This window comes from Trichogramma pretiosum, unplaced genomic scaffold (genome assembly GCF_000599845.2).
Source record: "Trichogramma pretiosum strain Unisexual culture from Peru unplaced genomic scaffold, Tpre_2.0 scaffold127, whole genome shotgun sequence".
Lineage (NCBI taxonomy): Eukaryota > Metazoa > Arthropoda > Insecta > Hymenoptera > Trichogrammatidae > Trichogramma > Trichogramma pretiosum.
In genome coordinates this window covers 2,957-22,163 of record NW_019640804.1, presented here as the reverse complement: position 1 = coordinate 22,163, position 19,207 = coordinate 2,957, and the positions used below count along the sequence as shown (strand labels likewise).

The following is a 19,207-nucleotide window of genomic DNA, read 5'->3' as shown; positions in this document are numbered from 1 at the left end:
TTATTCGGGCCGCGGCGCGGAGCAAGAGCCAGCAGCAGCCAACAACTACCCTTTCTCACACACACACACACAGCTTATGTAAATGCATGTGTACGTGGGAGGAGGTGTGCGTGTGCGCGCAGAGGCACGAACTCTATTCTCCGAGTAGAGCCAGACGCAGTCGGAGCGCCAAAGCTCTCTGCGCCGGGGAGCAGTACGTACGTGTGTACGCGATTGCTTATCAGCGCGCGCATCCCTACGTAGTTTAATACATATACGCGAGCAGCAACAGCAGCTGTATACCGTGTGTGTGTGCACGATATATACACAATGTTTCCACGTTCGATTTACCTATATAAAACAAATACACGTATAAGAGAGCTGTGTGCCTGTTCGCGCGCGATGACACTTGCTCCGGATTTCTGCCTCTCTCTCTCTCTCTCTTTGTTTACTCAGCTGCGCTAAAAAAAATGATTATATTCTAATTGATTCTCGCGACGATCGAATGTTTATTATATCTATCTCTCGCTGCGTTGCAGTCCGCACGAGCGGCTTCGATATTATCTCTAAAACGATCTCTGTCTGTTCTCGAATTACGTGAAAAAAATGAAGCTTTCGACGATCGTTATAGTTTTGATGATTGACCCATCGTTCGAGTTCTGGGAGTCGTGTCCGATTCGCATTCCGAGGGACTGCATTTTTTATATTTTGGGTAACTGAAAATTCCAACGAGAAGCGATTGGGAGTTTGACTGGTCGAGCTTCAAAATCGATTTGATTCGTTAGCGAGAATCAAACCAGAATTGAAGACTCTTCATAATTTGGATTCGAATGATAAAAGCACGTCCTGAAATTTCTTTTGAACAATTATTTCAATAGTCGTTTGATCGTCAGGTATAGGATGAATATGCTTTAATGAGAACATGATCTTTCCTATAAATAGTCGATGAATAATAATTCCGGCTATATCCGTTACAACCCAGTCACGAGACTCGAGATAAGAAGCTTCCCGTCTCTTCTTCTAAATACGATTGGAATACAATCTTTAAGTGTAACTAGAAGACGAAAGATTATTCATCACATGAGATAGCACATTCGAACCTAATGCTAAAACTTTGCTCCTTCTCTTTTGGATACACGGAGAATTCCGCCATCGCCATCTAGCGATAATGCTCGAACTTTGAACGAAAAGAATATTTTTTCTCGCTTTGATAATATAAAGAAATTTGCAAGCCTATTAGCGCAGGCTCTTGATTTCATTGCGTTTAACAATCCGTACTGACTTCCGACTCAATATTTCCCAAGTATTTGACATTATAGCGCCCGCACCACCTCTTACACTCTTTTGCGGTTGTTTTTTAGTTTCTAATACTTTCCAATGGAGTTTAGCCGTTGATCTCATTCGATTCTTCGCAACTCAATCGCATCTCTTTTCGATCAATTTCGAGAATCGTTTTAGCAATGATCAATTTCGTTTTTTTTTTTTTTTTTTAATGACGTGATTCTATATTCTGTGATTCTGAATTAAAAAAATTAGAACTTTTTTTCCATCGAATTTTGCAATAACAATTAGTTTAACTCGTAATGCATTATTGATGAGATACATAAGTTACTTTTGTTTGAATTCTTTCTAGGGTGTTCCTAGTAGATCATAAAGTATTAAGGGCTCAAAGGGGGCTCAAATAATTATATATTTCTATTTGTAGTATTAAGCTGAAAAAGTGAAAAAAAATTTTTTTTCAGAAAACAGACATAAGAGCCTTTTTCAATACCCCATTTGAAAGTACTTTGTCCAGTTAAATACTTACAAACACATAAATTAACTTGTATCAGCCTATGAGCCCTCAGCGAAGAGCATTGAGGATATCTAAGCTGTTTGTCGTAAGATTCTAAGTGATGGCTTGACACGACTAAGTTCTATGTCATTTCATTTTCTTCAATGGATCATTATCCATCAACGCAACCTTAAGCTAAGCATAAGATCCACTTTGACTACTTACACATACAATTTAATAAAATATTTTATTCATTAATGATTATTTTTGATAAATTTTAATAAAATATTTTATTAAATTGTATGTGTAAGTAGTCAAAGTGGATCTTATGCTTAGCTTAAGGTTGCGTTGATGGATAATGATCCATTGAAGAAAATGAAATGACATAGAACTTAGTTGTGTCAAGCCATCACTTAGAATCTTACGAAAAACAGCTTAGATATCCTCAATGCTCTTCGCTGAGGGCTCATAGGCTGATACAAGTTAATTTATGTGTTTGTAAGTATTTAACTGGACAAAGTACTTTCAAATGGGGTATTGAAAAAAGCTCTTATGTCTGTTTTCTGAAAAAAATTTTTTTTCACCTTATCAGCTTAATACTATAAATAGAAATATATAATTATTTAAGCCCCCTTTGAGCCCTTAAGAGAGCACGTATATGTATTCTCACCGTTTTAAAGAGGATAATGATATTGTGCTTATTAATGGACAAATGGAAATTCGTTTTATTAAATGTATTTATTTATTCATTGAAACAACACCATGTACATAAATCAAAATATTCCAAATGTAATTATTGTCGTCATCGCGAGTTTTGCCCGGCAGCCGCCAAGCAAATACCCGATCATCTTTTTCACTCTTTTTACATTTTATATTATCATATTAACATTCAATTTTTAGCCGTTTTGGCGCGCTTCCATCTCCAACAGATCTTTCGTTTTTACGTTTTATTACATTTTCTATTACATTTATTTTATCTTTCTCATCAGTTTGACCATTAGCCGCCAAGCAAATATTATATAAATCTTTGTTCGTTAGCTGGTCTATAATCATGTCACAACAGGGAATTGGCAGCCGATAGTGTATCAATGCCGTAAAGCATTCCAGGGCCCATTCGCGAAAAAATTTCCTCGATACTTTCTCGCACAGACGCAAAGCACAAGTCTGCATAGACGCGCTGGAAAATTTGGACAACTTGTACGAGCTCGCGAACTCGAAGTAATCCATATACGTGGATTTTGCCGCCATCTCTTCGAATATCGAATCGACCAAATCGTTGACATCCTTACTGATCGAAACATCCGCACTTTCATACAATTTGTACGTGTCGTAAAATCCCATGACTTTCAGGGCGTCGTCGAAGTCCAGTTCGTAGCTTAATTTTGCCTCGAGCAGTTCGACGACGGCCAGCAGACCAGTCGCAACAGCCAATTTCAGTATGGTACAACAATTGGTAAAGAGTGATGATCTATCACGAACGACTTCCCCGTGGTAATCAGAGTCCGTCGGGGTCGGAAAAACGAAGCCGGACAGGTCGGCGCCACTCTCCAGAAGACTCACGAAGGCCGGCGGACAGCAACTCGCCACGGCCCATTCTAGCGGCGTTCGGCCCAAATTGTCCCGGGTGTTGATACGCACCGTCTGCTTCGTGTCTCCGATTACACTGAAAAATCGCTCCATTCCGCGGCCGTGCTTGGCAATCATGTGCAGAGGAGTCTCTCCTTTTTCGTTGGTTAGAGACGGGTTCGAGCCACGTTTCAGCAGCCACTCGATCACCTTTACGTTTCCGCGCGAAGTTGCCACGTGCAACGCTGTGTTGCCTTCGTTGTCCCGAATATCCAGTTGAATCGGCTGACGCTTGAGTTTGCAGATACGGAAGAACAGTGGCAACAAGCTACCATTCTCGTCGCTCCCGGAAATGACGTGCAGAGGAGTCTCTCCTTTATTATTGGCCAAAGTCGGATTGGCGTCTCTCCTCAGCAACAATTCGACGATTTCTCTATTCCGGCTTTCCAGTGCCACGTGTAGCGGAGTATTACCCGAATTGTCACGGGCGTCGATTTTTACCGGCCGACTTTTGTCATCGCAGAGCTCAAAGAGCATCTCCGCCATGTCCTTGCCAATATTGTCGATGACGTGAAAAGTAGTGTATCCGAAACCGTCGGGCATATTCGGGTCAACGGCGTGTTTCCACAGCAATTCGACGACCTTGACGCGTTTGCCCATCAAAGCCAAGTACAGCGCCGAACGGCCCATTTTCCCTTTGAAGCAATTGGGATCCTGGCCGAGCTCGAGGAACTTCTCCGCGACGTCGACCAGTCCGTACTCGCATGCCACATGGAAATGAGTGTTGTAGCCCGACTCGCCGATATAATTTGCCTGAAATTTGTCGTAAATTTCGAATAATTTTCTCAACGCTACTCTTTTCGAAGTTCTCCAGTTGCATTCGTCTATCAGGTGTACCGCTGTGGTGCGAAGCAGCATTGGCTTGCCGTTCTCGTCCAAGTCGGGCTCGTCCTTGTAGCCGCAACGAATAAGGAAATCAACGAACTCCTGAAAGAGTTGACTGCACATCTCGAGGCTCGTGGCGAGAAGCCAATCAATCTCTTGTCTCGTAAAAACGTCGCCCAAATTTGGAAGTCGTTCTTTCCAATCGCTTATCAAGGGTACCAATTCTCTGATAAAATAGTATCGATGGCTTTTTATCTTCAAGAAGTAAGTAGTTGTTTCTCGTAATCTCTTCAATCTATCTAGCTTGGGATGCTCGATGCGCTGCTCCTCGGATCTGACACTTGACGAAGACATTATAAATTTTGAACACTGCAACACACGACACACAAACAGCGATTATTTAAAAAATATATTAGTTTTTTCCTTCCAAAATCCACGAGACAGGTTCGCTGCTTACACGACGACGTCGTAGCTTCTACTGTTCTGAACTATATGGTCTATATGCCGAGAGTAAAATAGAACATGTGGTCGGCGCAGCTGCAACTTGAAAGTGAAAGGTTCCGGTGTAATCGAACACATAGAAGCACATAGACGACGCCCCCATATACTGCGCTGGACTTTCTAAAGTTTGATCGAGACAACCCTGAGTATACATGTTTGTAAGTCGTCAAAACGAAAAGTTAAAAAGACACGAGTGACGGCCATGTGTGTTGTATACAAAATTTTCATACCAGCGGCCCGAAAGTGACTACTTACCTGCAGCTGCGCAAAGGGGGAAAGAGCTATTTTCGGGCCAATGTGTTTGAATAATAGTATACAGGCCTATGCCGCGAAAAAAGAAAGCCCCAGAGCAAGTGTTTATCGGTCTCGGCTTCGCCTCGGCCACTAATTACACGTACTCTGGGACTTTTCTGTTTTTCGCGGCCTAGGGCAGTAATATACTATTTATGCAACAGTAAGCGAAAAATGCTTTACATTTTAAACGAGTCATTTTACCGCACACAAATGCCCAAAAACGTGTTTTACGCATTAACAATGTGTGAAATAAGACATTTATTGCATCGATTCAATTACATAGTTACATAGTCTATTACTAATAACAGTCTCTACTTCAAATATTCTGAATTAAAAATTTCACTTACATTCGAAGAGAGAAACCATACTCGCGACATTGAACACCTTGAATTTTCGCGGCTTTTGTTATTTTTATACGCATAATGTATCCCGAATTAAATGAGCTTTTGCGTGAATCAAAATTTCTGCGCCCTCTATGACTTTTTTATTTGCATTTATATCACTTTATCGACGCGTAATTCTGACGCTTTATTAGAATCGTTTTGTTGTCGTTCGAATATCGCGATCATCGGATATTTCGAGTATTATAAAAGCGTGACGACAACGCGACCAAAGTCAAGTATCGAATTTGGGCCGTTGGTAGAGCGAATCTTTGGGGGTCGACGTCGCGTCGCAGCCAAATTCTAGGGCCTTATCCAAAATAGTAAGTGATTATTGGATCTGAGAGACCTACTACAATCAACTTCATTGTCACTCGATTTAGAACTCACTAAATCTGATCTCAGAATTCAGATGTAAGATCGAGCGAAGATATGAAGCGAATCAGAAACGGTAAAAGGTCAGTGACTCCACTGTAGCCGAACACGCATATTTTATGAAGAATCACCTTGAAAGTCTCGGTACGTTTGCACTGCATTTATGTATTCTTCGCGATATATATCTATAAAACGAATGCGTGCGTGCGTTTGTCGGTGCAACTACTGTCAGTGCATGATCGCGCACTCGAGTTTGTAAATAAAATGTAATGTATATAATCGCGCCGCGCGCATGTGTATACTCGTGAATTGTCATTAAACCCTTGCCAAATAAAACACATAACTGTATAGATATATATAGCTCTAGCGTGGCTGTATATACAAGCGTAGTATTTCAAATGGCGATTCACAGTTACGACGGGACAGGTGGAATTTCGTGAGCGCACGTATACGCACGCACTCGCAGGCGGTGTCGTCATGAGTTTGTTGATCGCCTCGACGACGCGGATAGAAAAAGTTGAGGTGAACAAACAGAAAAAAAGGAACGAAGAAATCTTGCGCGAAGTGTCATTGGTGAATGACACGAGACATAATGATCAGCCTCCGCACTAACTCGTTTGCAGTCCGAGTGTTTCTATAATATAACCTTATTCGCGAACTGTCATTGGTGCTGTTGTTGCTGCTGCTGCTGCTGCTGCTACTGCTATACCGCTGCAATATACGTCGAAGTTTACGTTTATTTCGTGCGTTTATAAATAAACACATTAAGACGAATAAAAATTGCTCGCCGATCGTAGAGAGATTTTTCATGATACGAATCGAGCATCGATCATCAATGATCATTCGCGACGTCGATCGAACTTCCTGCGCGACGTTCATAGCGTTATTCACACACGTGCGATTCGCAACAATACGAAAGTGCTGCATTATTTTGCCGTCGGAATGAGCATGCAATATTTAAACCAGCTGCTGTTGGTTAATTAATGGTGAATGCGTTTGACTCGAGTGCCTATTGATGCTTGAATAACTGGTAGAATCATGTTTTCGGCATTCTTTCTTGACTTGTGGAGCTACTTTCAGAGCTACTTTAGTGAGTTTGTTTATTGTCAAAATTATTTAAAAATAACAAAGACAATCTGTGATAATTTTTATACTCTTTTTGCAGTTGACTATATAGATATGGATGTCACATTATGGCTACTGATGCCATTGTTGATAACTTTTCTGCTTCCTTTAGTTATTGTTCTACTTTTGTATATAACAGCATTAATTTTATATGTATATAGATTGCATAGGTAACTTTTTTTCTTAACCATTTTATTATGCTGGAATTATTTTGCACACAAAATATTTATCCAACGAATTTTTGCTTAAAATTTTTAGGCATAGGCTGAGAAGTGCTTACGGATCTGATTGGAGAAATGCAGCTCGCCATGTTGTAGCTGCTGTATGGGATGCTCATGGATGGATATGGCATGGTAGGAAGAAGCTCAAAATGTATCAAGAAATAATTGCGATTCCGTTAGTTTTACTTTTGCTTTTTCTTTCTCTCGGTCTTTTATGTTATAAAGTATTTGATAATAGTAAGAATTTTTTGAGCACATTAATATATGAGTTTTCTTTTTACAGGATACGAGGTAGTTGGATTAGAAAATATTCCAACAGATCAGCCAGTTTTATTTGTTTACTATCATGGAGCGATACCTATTGACCTTTACTACTTCATATCTAAAGTTTTTTTGTTCAATTCAAAACTCATTCATACTGTAGCTGATAGATTTTTGTTCAAATGTCCAGGCTGGAGTATTATTTCTGATGTTTTAAAAGTTATTCCTGGCACAATTCAAACGTGTTCCTCAATACTTAAAGATGGAAATATGTTGGCTATTTCTCCCGGAGGAGTTTATGAAGCTCAATTTGGAGATGCTTATTATCAATTGATGTGGAAAAATAGGCTAGGTTTTTCTAAAGTAGCTTTGGATGCTAAAGTGGTATGTTAATTAAAAAGTAAATTTATAAAAAAACTCACAATATTGTTATATTTTAATTTGCATTATGAAAATTATGTTTCTCAGGCTATAATACCAGTATTTACAAAAAATATAAGAGAAGCATTTAGAACTATTAGTTTGGGAAGAAGATTGTGGTTGAGATTATATGCAGCAACAAGATTCCCTTTTGTACCTATTTATGGTGGATTTCCTGTAAAATTAAAAACTATTGTTGGTCAACCTATTCCTTATGATGGCAGCCTCACGCCTGAAGATCTACAGATTAAGGTGATTACTGAAATATTTTCCAAAACCTTTTTATTTGTATTATAATATTACAGTATATTTTGAATGGTTTTTTTGTTTGATTATAGGTAGCTGCAGCTTTAGATAAATTAATTAATGAAAATCAACAAATCCCAGGAAGCATTTTTCGTGCTTTAGTTGAACGATTTCATGATTTCAAACAAATTCCTAATAATTCTGTGTACAAAGCAAGAAGTGAATGATAATTGTTATCATCATTTAATAATCTTTTAATTGTTGAGATTTAAAATTTTATTGAAGATGATTATTTCCTAAATTCGCAGTATTCAAGTTTTCTTACAGCAAATACGATCAAATTCAAGTTTGCTTGACAATTAAAAAAAGTCAAAGAGATTTTTTATTAGATCAAATTAAAATATGTTCATGCATAATAGACTCATAACATTCCAAGTTGATACTTTGGGTTGTAAAAAAGGTAAATGAGTGTATAAATTTGCTCTCTCCCAAGAGTATTGTCATAACACTGAACCTTTTATCAGCCTTTCACACTTATTTTTAAGAACTTTACTAGTATATGTTTTTTATATACTTATCGTAAAATTTATTATTAAGCGTTTGAACACTGCTCAATTTGTTTATAAATTTAATTTCAAATGAATGTTGATTCACATCTTCACAACTCTGTTCATAAGACTTAGTGTTTAATAATTTGTTAAGTGAAATTTTCAAAGACTTGAAACTTATACAACTTTGATGAAAAAGCCTTTATCTGTGCACAAACTAAGCTAATTTTTGATGTGAAACATTTTCTTAACAATGTGCAATATGTGTTTTTACAGTTTATAAAGTTTTTAATATAAAATGTAAATGGTGATATTGTTAAATTTATCGTTAATTATTATGGTGCGAAAGAATTCTCTAAATGTACTTAAAAGGTGAAACGATTGCTCTTTATGTGCAATAAATACAAAAATAAATAATAATTAAGAGAGTTAACGTTAAAAAATTGTCATTTTTATTTCACATTTGTTATCTTCCATGTTTATTTAATTTTGAAATATTCTTCATATTATAAAATTAATTATTAAATTTTAGTATTATGGCTGAAAAATTGTCACTTTGAAGGTGCTTAGTTAAAATACTTTAACTTTAATAACGACAGTGGATTTAAAAACGTGCTATGCTGTCATCGCTTTTTTGTAGTTCGCAGACCGATTTAGAGGGCGCTGAATTACAAAATAGCCAAGCAGACTGCAAACGTGCATCGTATCATGTATGCAGACAGCAGAAATGTCAACAAGTAAAATTTGACACTTGATACGAATACCTAACTTGTGTGAAATGGTTGATTTTGTACATAATTAAAAAATTTAGTTTGTTAAAAATAAACAATGTTTAAAAAGTTCTACATTTTCAAATTGGTTTTATTAAGAAGATTTATTTAACATTGCCAACGAGACAACGAAAATATACATAAGACTCTTAATTTGCACATCCATCAGAGAAAATAATTTTTCAAGTTAATAATTATTGGTCATATAGTAAAATATAACGACATAAAGTTATAAAAAATTAAGATATAATGTCTCTTACTATAGGTTAGTAGTATAACTTATGATTAAATAATTAGTTTAATGAAGCCAAAAGTTGGAGATAATTTTATTTTAACCGAATTACAGAGTCTATAATCGGATTGGTAACAGTTGCCTTATTCTGGGGAGTAACGAATCCTTTTATGAAAAAAGGAGCAAAAGGAATTGATTCTATCAAATCATCTTCGCCGGTTGATCAGTTCTTCAAAGATGTATACTTTCTAGTGACAACTGTAAAAGTAAATTTCGTGACACCCATGAGCAATATTATATTTAGCGTTACGACGTATTAATTATTCGTTTTTTTCAGTACATGGTTCCTTTCGTCGTGAATCAAATTGGTTCTTTGTTGTATGTTTTTCTACTGCAGCAGACTGACTTATCACTGACAGTTGTAGTTGTAAATTCTTTAACTTTTCTCTTTACTGCTGTAACGGGATCCTTTTTAGGAGAAGCCAAAGTTCACAGAAGTAAGTAATTTGAAATCATTGTTAATTTACTCTGTGCTACTAAGGATAAATTTCGAATTCATTCTAAAAAAAATCAAACAAGTTCGTCGAGTTATATTTTTATAAAATAGTGAACGAATGAATTTTTGAAATTTTTATTAAGCATTATTGGAGTTTTGGCTAATGATAAAATATTTGTGATGTCATATTTTACTATTTGTATGACTATTTATGATGAAAAGAATTCGTATATTTTTTTGAATCGTAGATGAGTAAATTGTCGAACTGATGTTCTCCAAGTTAACTCCTTATTTGAAAAATTTTTGCAATTCCAAAAATACATTTTTATCTCGATTTTTCGTTTTTCAGATACTTATCTGGGAGCTGCTTTAATTTTAACAGGCACCACCTTATGTTGTATGGACAAACTAAAAATTACGTAGAAAATAAAGATATATTGAAACATTCAGTATTGAATTACATTTATTTATTGCAAACTGTTAACATGTGTTACAAACATAATATATCATGCGCTGTCTCTATTTAGGACAATTCGTACTTTTACATTTCAGTAAAATGTGCAATTTTATTAACACTAATAATATCAATAATTTTTATATATCTATCAAGCGTATCGAAGGAATTTCATTTTGTATATAAAAATTTGATTCACTATTAAAAAAAATAAAGAGCTGTATAATATGCAATTTAAGAATTTCGAAAAGGAATTTTAATTATGGCTGTTTTATCGATCATTGTAGCGGTTAAATTGTCTACATGTATAAAAACCAATTGAAGAGATCAGCGTGAGAGATTCAGAATTACTTCTTGCTTCAAGTAAGGGATTGATACACTGATAAGAAGTAGATATTCGGAAGATCGTATTTATATATCTGTGGTGGAAAGGCATAACGACTTAAGTCCATTTTTCGTATTTTCGAGAAAAACGCGTTTTAAGTTGATTGTGCCAGCCTAACTAGACGCGGACGAGTTGAGGTCTGAACCTATGATGTTTTAAGCTACTATGAGGTAGCTTTTGAACTATGTACTTATGAAATTGAAAGGCGCATCATAGCGATGATAGGGAGCAAAAAATATTGACTTAAGTTGTTTTGCCTTTCCACAGTTTGCACTTAAGTCCACTTTTGGCAGTCACACTTTTTTCAATATCGATAATTTCGCGCAGTTTGTTCGCACAACCTCATTTAATGATATTACATTGATAAGATAGCTCATTTAACGTTATAGTGCTGTCAGATCTCAAATCTTGCAACGAAAAAAGGCCAAACTGAAAATCGAGAAAATTGCCCCTCGCGTATCAAATGTAACAATCATATAGTGTAATTCACAACATTCGAAGAGTGTGGAGCTATGTTTAACATTCTAATATCATTTTCTTTCATTTTCAAATAAAATTAGACTCTCTATAGCATTTTGAAACTCGCAACGGTGGACTTAAGTCGTTTTGCCTTTCCCCAGTCTTCGCGAAATGGATTTAAGTCGTTATGCACGATGCTGCAACTAACACTAGACGCTATATTCGTCTATTTTGACCCTTGTACATTAAAATAGACACTAAATATAGACGTTTTTCATCATAAAATCGATTTTCAAAAAAATGGACTTAACTCGTTATGCCGTTCCACCACAGATATTAAATTCAATGTTTATTCGAAAAGCGAGTAAAAGTTTTCTCATAACCAAGGCAAAGTGAATAACTATAAGATTGTTCCAAAAAATTCTGAAAAAAATCAGACGTGTTCTTTGATCAATTCTAAACACTTTTTATTCTGCAACTTTTTCTCGTAAAGCTGATCGTTATCGAGTTAAAAATTGTCTAAACCATTTTATGACATACAGGTCTTCGGGAAACAAATTTATGAACCTTCTTTCCGTGTTAAAATTTGAGTTAAACAAGATTTTTTTCTCAAAATTTCATGTTTTTGTTTACAAAATTGTTTATAACTTTTTATTGAATAAATTTTTGAAAAATCTGACCTCCGATTCAAAAAGTACATCAAATTTTACGTGAGAAATGATATCTGAAAAGTTTTTTAAACAATTTTTACTCAGTGTAATTCGTCGCTGTGAATTTTGTCCAAAAATGGTCATTTCAGGCGTTTGAATTTTTAAAACTGTGTTTCTTCGTCATAAATTTGTCAATTTTCATCCAATCTGCGCTAAATTTAGCCTAAATACGAACAACTACACTAGAAATCTGTAGCAAATACTATCCAGGCTTGAAGTTGTCTGTAATTAGTAAAAAAAATTGAGAAAACCTTCAATTTCCTCTGAAAAATATTACGATTTAGCCTAATTCGGTCCATGCGCATGCGCGGGCCGAACAAGCGAAAAATAGAATATTTTCAAAATTGTGTTTTTTCGTCATAACTTTGTAGATTTTTATCCTATCTGCACGAAATTTAGCCTGAATACGAACAACTGCATAAACTTGCACGTTCGTAAACATGCATTAACATGCATTAACGTGCACGTGTGTTACGGTGCAGTAACGTGCATTATACTATGTGGCTTGAATTTCTCCCACTGAAAAATAAATGCAAAAAAAAATTAATTAGTAATTAGGTTATTAATTAATTGTATACATTAGTTTTTAGGTTTTGTTAGAAGTACTTGGACAAAAATTAGAATTAAAAATTAGATTAGTTAGAAGTACTTGGATGAAAATGATAAAAAATTACCTGTTTTGTGAATGTTGAGCTCGCGTAAATGAGATACTAAGACCTTCAATTTTTTTAATTTGTCGCGTTCTTTGAACGCCTTCACTCCTTTATAGTAAAAATCTGGATTATTCATGAAGAAAGTTCGCACGATTTCCTCGTAAATCAAATTTTGCTCGTTTTCCATCTTAACCAAAACACCAAACGCAAGGACACACGGCGAAGAGTCGATCTCGCTCGCTCAAAATACCACAACAATATGAACAAAACAGCAAACGCAATGAAACACCGCGAAGAGTCGGTCTCGCTCGCTCAAAATACCACAACAATATGAACCGATTGTCTTTCGTCACTTCTACTCCGAAAATTCGAATCGAAGCGGGACTCCCACTCCGTCGTACTCCGTAGCTTTAGATGGTATAGAACGCGGAACTGATCTTCTTTCGTTTTTTTGCCCTTCCTCGCGTGCATTGATCTTTGCTACCGGAAGATAGCAGTCCACAATTTTGCTCCAAAAGCAAAATTGGGGGGGGGGGGGGGGGGNGGGGGGGGGGGGGGGGGGGGGGAGGCTCCCACTCCATAACACTGCTGGTGCGTGTACACGCTAGGCATACGTCCATTAGTTAGGGTGCGAAAAACCGAGTCAATAGTTCTGTGCGAAAAATGGAGTAATCTGTTAAATAAGTATTAATCTGTTTACTAATGGATCCGATACAACAGATAATTATAAGGAATCTCATTCAAGGGGACGATTTTAATTATATTTTTGATTCAAAGAGGGTTCAACATAAAGTCCAAGAAAAGATTCACAATTTCTTTTGCATCGTTAAAAAGTACAAGAACGTTTGAATAATGATAAAACAGGTAAGAAACTTTCATGTTTACATTACGATTATTGGATTCGGGAGCATTCGCCTCATGAATTACCAAATTCTGTTTTTTTATTTTTTTTAGCAAGCTGGACGATAAAAAAAATTTTACCAAATCATAGAAGAATGATTTTGCTTTTCCTAATTAATCGTCACAATAGGCTTAATTTTGCTTACTTACTCTTACACAAGAAATTAATTACAATATAATTAAATCGTAGCCCCTATACATTTTCTAGTTCATTCTATGCTGAACAACAAGACTCGATACCATAACTCACGTTTTACGCTCATTTCTTCCAACTTCTCCCCTTAATTTTTGTTTCATTTTTGAAAATGATTTATTTATTTATTTTTTAATTAGCTTGATATGTTTTTTTAATTTCTAGCGGACTGGCTCAAAAAAGAATGGTACTCCATGAGAAAAAAATTTGTTGCAATCAATAAAAAAAAAAAGAAACCGAGAGCCCATTCAACTTTCGAGTGAAATGTTTTACAAGGAGATGATATTTTTAGAAGATTACATTTCTCACATTTCTCATATAGGAAGGGAGTGCGCGCAGATTGGCTGATGCCGCGAGGTGGGGACGAGTGCAGCAGTGCACGACGTTTGAGTGGGGACGCAGGCAGGGGTCTCGGCGTTAGTGGGGATAACAATAAATTGGATTCAATAATTTGTGTACATTTTATTATTTTGTTTTTTAAATTAATATCAGTTTTATTTGAAAATATAGGAATTTCACGTATTGACCTTGTTTTTATATAGCCATGTTTATCGATATTAACATTGTCAGTAAACATTTGCAAAGCTGCTGGGACAATTAAGAATAGTGTGTGAAAAATTTTCAAATTATTATCAAACATTTTTTAATAATTCATTCGACTATATACTTTTTTGGCACTTATTCTAGGAGATGATCAAGTAAGTTTCGAACAATTAAAAAAAATTATACGTGAAGGCCGGTATGCAAAAGAGTGATTAATATTCATCATTCGATTATTATCATTCGGTGGTCCTCTAATTTGTCTTTTAACTTTTCATACTTCGTAACATTTTTAAATTCTTTCCCTGATAGCACGGAAAGTTGCAGCAACGTTGCGGCAACCATATTTTNCTCGATTTTGGACTGGAAATCGATCGATTTCAGATCAAAAATCAAACTAGATTTCAGGCCAAAATTCGAGCTGGATTTTTAAAACTCGAGCTAGATTTCAGATCGAAAATTGAGTTGGATTTCCAGTCAAAAATCGAGCTAGATTTCCAGTCAAATACAGCTCGATTTCTGGTCAAATCGAGTTCGATTTCCAGTCATATACTGCTCGATTTTTCACCTGGAAATCCAGCGATTTTTTTTAAACAGGGAACCTTTCATAAACAACGGTATCCTATACTCGCCCTACATTTTGTTACAATGCACATTCATTTTTATAAAAAAATAATTCATACAATAGATACTTGTGGAAAATAAGCAGTATTGGTTTTCAACCTTTCATAAAGAACGGTATCCTATACTCGCCCTACATTTTTTTACAATGCACATTCATTTTTATAAAAAAATAATACATAAAATAGACAGTTATGAAAAATAAGCAGTATTGGTTTTCAACCTTTCATGAACAATTGTATCCTATACTCGCACTAAATTTTGTTACAATGCACATTCATTTTTATAAAAAAATAATACATAAAATAGATAGTTTTGGAAAATGGACAGTATTGGTTTTCAACCTTTCATGAACAACGGTATCCTATACTCACACTAAATTTTGTTACAATGCACATTCATTTTTATAAAAAAATAATACATAAAATAGATAGTTATGAAAAATAAGCAGTGTTGGTTTTCAACCTTTCATGAACAACGGTATCCTATACTCGCACTAAATTTTGTTACAATGCACATTCATTTTTATAAAAAAATAATTCATACAATAGATACTTGTGGAAAATAAGCAGTATTGGTTTTCAAACTTTCATAAACAACGGTATCCTATACTCGCCCTACATTTTGTTACAATGCACATTCATTTTTATAAAAAAATAATACATAAAATAGATAGTTATGGAAAATAAGCAGTATTGGTTTTCAACCTTTCATGAACAACGGTATCCTATACTCGCACTAAATTTTGTTACAATGCACATTCATTTTTATAAAAAAAATAATACATAAAATAGAACAAATATTATATTATTTAATTTTTTTCATTCTGGCCTTTCTCTTGTAATGAGCGAAAGTATCTCTTCTTTGCCTCTTTCAGCCAAGTCTCAGTAGATTTCTTTATTTCAGTTCTCGTGTAGTTTTGGTTCGTTTTACGTAATACAACTGCAATTTTCGTTGAAATTAATAACAATTTTTATTCAAATTAAATTTTAAAAAATCCATTATTCTCTTACCAGGCTCTACTAATTTTTTGTAAAGACGAGTTTGTTCAATACCCATTTTTTTAATCTGTTTCCTTACTTTTCCTTTGAAATTAAATTTCATGGCTAAATCATCGGTCATCAATGCAGCCAGTATGTTGCGTGTTGTAAAGTGTCCATCTTTGCCTCCAAAACCATTAAGGTACTTTTTCTGAAAATAAAAAAGAAGATATAAAAACATATCTAGACAAACTAATTCTTCATATCAACCCAAGGTACTTACAGCTTTAGATAAAAAGTGTTTGTCCTCAGCTAAATTCAATTCAAATTGGAGGAATTCTTCCATCGTTTTTAGTTTAAGAATATTAGTGAACATTTCATCAGTATCAATGAGGTCCTGAATACTTGCATCATTATTTTGTAGATTCATCAAGTCGTTTTTAATTTGGGCTTGATTCAAAAGTATCTCTTCGAGTGATCCTGCACAAAAACAATATGAATTAGATACCAAAATCATTTTTGACTCTATTAATGACCTTATCACGGTTCACTTACTTATAATAATATCATTGTTGGAAGACAAATTTCCGCCCAAAAGCGTCCTCTTGGATACTGGCAACAAATTCGATCGAATCGGTGTTTTACTTTTCTGTTTATGATTGCTTGGTCCTGGATTTTCTTCATCCCATGAAGTAGATGCCGCCGAATCGTTCGAATGATTATCGCTGTGTCCATCGGGAACTCCTGCAAGAGATGCGACCTTTTTCGCTTGTTCGTCACCCTTATCCGGTACAGAATCTGTTGGTTCAAAACTCGAAAATGAGCAATCGCCATCCAATTCATCATTTCCTAGGAAAAAAAGAAGGAATTATGTAGCAAAAAAATATAAAGATTTAATAATTACTTGATGTAACGATTACTTACTGAATTTTTTTTGGGGGGGCTCTACATCTTCACGAAGCTCAATCTCATCACTATTTTGGGCTGAAGATGAAAGTGAATTGTCGTCTTCAGACGTCGTTCCTTTTTTTATGTGTCTGGAATGTCTCAATTTTGCATTAACTATTGCATTGTAGCGTTCTTCAACATCTGAGTAGTCTTGCCTTATTTTTAACTTCGTCTTGCCGATCTCATATGTTTCTAGAATAGCATAAGGTAGAATATCTTTATCATTTAGCCGAAATAAAATTAAATAAAACAAGTAAAATTATCTCATACATACCAGCATGATCGATATTTTCTTCGATTTCCAACAAATCCCATGTAATACAACAAGGATTCACCCTTTTTTCAGAGGCTTTCAAAACTTTCTGGTCAGTCTTGAACGGAGGCCAATAACACTCTTTACCAGTGCTTGAAATCCAATTATTTGGTACAACGAACAGTGTCCCTTCCTGTTTAAATTGCACTACACACCAAATCCATCGATCGGGATAATAATGTTCGAACATGATTACTAATCAATCGTGAAATTAAAAACAAAATTTACCGCACATCTACACTTCACTAAATGACTATAGATATTACACGCTCGAGCTCGTAGCTTCAACTAACTATACAACAGACAGGGTGTATGTGACCTTCGAGAATGTAAAAAAAATGTGCGACTACACGATGCTCAGTTAAAATTCACATAGCATAAATACTACCGCGTTCTACGCGCGTAACGCGGGATCAGATGATCGACGTTTAACGCTGTGTGTGTCGGCGTCGTAACTGCTACTGCCTACCAGTTTGCGCGGCAGCGCTGCGCTTAGCCCTGGCATATACAGCGTGAAACGACGACAAGTTACAACGTGATACGCGTCGGCACACTTGTCGATCGTCTAATTTTTCTCTCAGCGCGGCCCCACAACAATGTTATTCTAGCGTCCAGCCGAATTCGAGCATAGTGTACTCACTTGTATTATTGTTATTCGAGAATATTGTTATTCGCTACTAGTGCTCTGTGGCCTTTGTGCGTGTTATATAGGTACACATCAATTGTTTTTGAGCTCTTTCCAACTGCACAGGACAATGTAAGTTCTTCTAAAGTCTTAGTTATCATTTTATTATAAATTCACAGACAGTGTCGAGATCTTTGGAAAAATTGAACTTTAGACATCATATTTACCGTTATGTACGCATAACGTGTGTATCTATTCCCGCTCGACGCAGCTCTGTGTATTCGTCTGTGCGTTTATACCGAAAAGATGTACAATCAAATTAATGAACTTTGCGCGCTTTATTGATGACTTATAATTAATGTACCAAGCATAAAATACGTTTTTTAATAGTTCATTTAAATATACATAAAACAAAAATCAAGAGTACTTGAAAATTTAATTTTACTGATCAATTGATTCTTGATTATAATTTTAAATTTGATTAACTTCAAGATGCCAAAAGTTAATCAAAAAAAGAAAAATTACTATAGCCGCAAATTACCACAGTTATGTAGTAAACGACATCAAAATAGAGTAACTAGAAATATTTTCATGGAATCAATAGAAAATATTCAAAAATTAGAGACAAGCTCTTTAAGTTCATCTGACGATGAAGAGTTCACATCGGAACCATCACGTGAATCTCTAGCAAAAGTTTGTGGTGAGGAAAGGCGACCAAAAGTGTTAACAAACTCGTTTGCATCAGACAAGAATAAAGTATTTGATGATTCAACCAATGTAGAAACCGAAGAATGTTATTTAATTAATAATTATTCTGATACTGTGTCGATGGAATTTCTTAAGATCACTCTTGAAGACGTTTATTCCGACGAAGTCGATTTACGCTACAGTTCCGAAGAAGATGAAGACGATGCTGAAGAGATAACAATTGTTAAAAATGACGAACACTTTTTATCGTCATCGCATTTATCAAATAAATTTTGCAGTATATTATCTCAATGGTCTATTGATCACTGCATAAATCACTCTGCAATTAATCGACTTTTGCACGATATTAGGGATGAAATTCCTAGTCTATCCAAATTACCTTTGGATGCTCGAACTTTACTAAAAACCCCACGAAATAATTGCAGTCCTGTGACAATGGAATCTGGATATTATTGTCACTTTGGACTAAAATATGGTCTGGAAAAAATCATTAGTCACAGGATTATTGAAATAGACGACGATAAAGTAATAAAACTTTTAATTAACATCGATGGAGCACCACTAGCACAGTCATCAGAAAAAAGTTTATGGCCAATTTTATGTTCGGACGAAAAATATTCTGAAGTGTACATAATTGGAGTTTTC

At 35.4% G+C, this 19,207-nt stretch overlaps 3 protein-coding genes across 5 annotated transcripts; 2 read left to right on the top strand and 1 right to left on the bottom strand.

The window, feature by feature from the left end:
- Positions 1 to 6,008: 6,008 nt before the first annotated feature.
- LOC106658090 (transmembrane protein 68) lies at positions 6,009 to 8,953 on the top strand. The gene is made up of 6 exons (XM_014379910.2): positions 6,009 to 6,844; positions 6,920 to 7,049; positions 7,138 to 7,232; positions 7,384 to 7,745; positions 7,830 to 8,033; positions 8,120 to 8,953. Exons 1-6 carry the CDS (start codon positions 6,793 to 6,795, stop codon positions 8,252 to 8,254), a joined length of 978 nt encoding a protein of 325 aa, XP_014235396.1. The 5' UTR covers positions 6,009 to 6,792; the 3' UTR covers positions 8,255 to 8,953.
- Positions 8,954 to 9,212: 259 nt separating this feature from the next.
- On the top strand, positions 9,213 to 10,496 carry LOC106658086 (transmembrane protein 234 homolog). Its single transcript, XM_014379904.2, has 4 exons — positions 9,213 to 9,610; positions 9,692 to 9,843; positions 9,915 to 10,074; positions 10,423 to 10,496. The coding sequence occupies exons 1-4, from the start codon at positions 9,595 to 9,597 to the stop codon at positions 10,494 to 10,496; spliced, it is 402 nt and encodes a 133-aa protein (XP_014235390.1). The 5' UTR covers positions 9,213 to 9,594.
- A 4,470-nt stretch (positions 10,497 to 14,966) lies between these two features.
- Positions 14,967 to 17,818, bottom strand: LOC106659517. Of its 3 annotated transcripts, none has more exons than XR_002763497.1 (7): positions 17,191 to 17,818; positions 16,893 to 17,108; positions 16,524 to 16,817; positions 16,252 to 16,448; positions 16,002 to 16,179; positions 15,454 to 15,930; positions 14,967 to 15,332 (listed from the first exon to the last, which is right to left on the bottom strand). XR_002763497.1 is itself a non-coding variant. In XM_023459701.1 (6 exons), exons 1-6 carry the CDS (start codon positions 17,417 to 17,419, stop codon positions 15,800 to 15,802), a joined length of 1,245 nt encoding a protein of 414 aa, XP_023315469.1. In that variant the 5' UTR covers positions 17,420 to 17,818; the 3' UTR covers positions 14,967 to 15,799. The 3 variants fall into 3 exon arrangements, 1 of the variants encoding a protein (XP_023315469.1); XR_002763498.1 differs by having other exon boundaries at positions 15,184 to 15,211; positions 15,333 to 15,930; XM_023459701.1 differs by having other exon boundaries at positions 14,967 to 15,930.
- Positions 17,819 to 19,207: the final 1,389 nt, after the last annotated feature.

Coding starts and splice junctions, on each gene's coding strand:
- LOC106658086 (XM_014379904.2), top strand. Junction 9,844..9,914: donor TTCTAGTGACAACTGTAAAA/GTAAATTTCGTG, acceptor CGTTTTTTTCAG/TACATGGTTCCTTTCGTCGT. Junction 10,075..10,422: donor AGAAGCCAAAGTTCACAGAA/GTAAGTAATTTG, acceptor TTCGTTTTTCAG/ATACTTATCTGGGAGCTGCT.
- LOC106658090 (XM_014379910.2), top strand. CDS start 6,793: ATGTTTTCGGCATTCTTTCTTGACTTGTGGAGCTACTTTCAGAGCTAC. Junction 6,845..6,919: donor CTACTTTCAGAGCTACTTTA/GTGAGTTTGTTT, acceptor CTCTTTTTGCAG/TTGACTATATAGATATGGAT. Junction 7,233..7,383: donor TCATGGATGGATATGGCATG/GTAGGAAGAAGC, acceptor TTCTTTTTACAG/GATACGAGGTAGTTGGATTA.
- LOC106659517 (XM_023459701.1), bottom strand. CDS start 17,419: ATGTTCGAACATTATTATCCCGATCGATGGATTTGGTGTGTAGTGCAA. Junction 16,449..16,523: donor CAACAATGATATTATTATAA/GTAAGTGAACCG, acceptor GTTTTTGTGCAG/GATCACTCGAAGAGATACTT. Junction 15,931..16,001: donor CAAAAAATTAGTAGAGCCTG/GTAAGAGAATAA, acceptor CGAAAATTGCAG/TTGTATTACGTAAAACGAAC.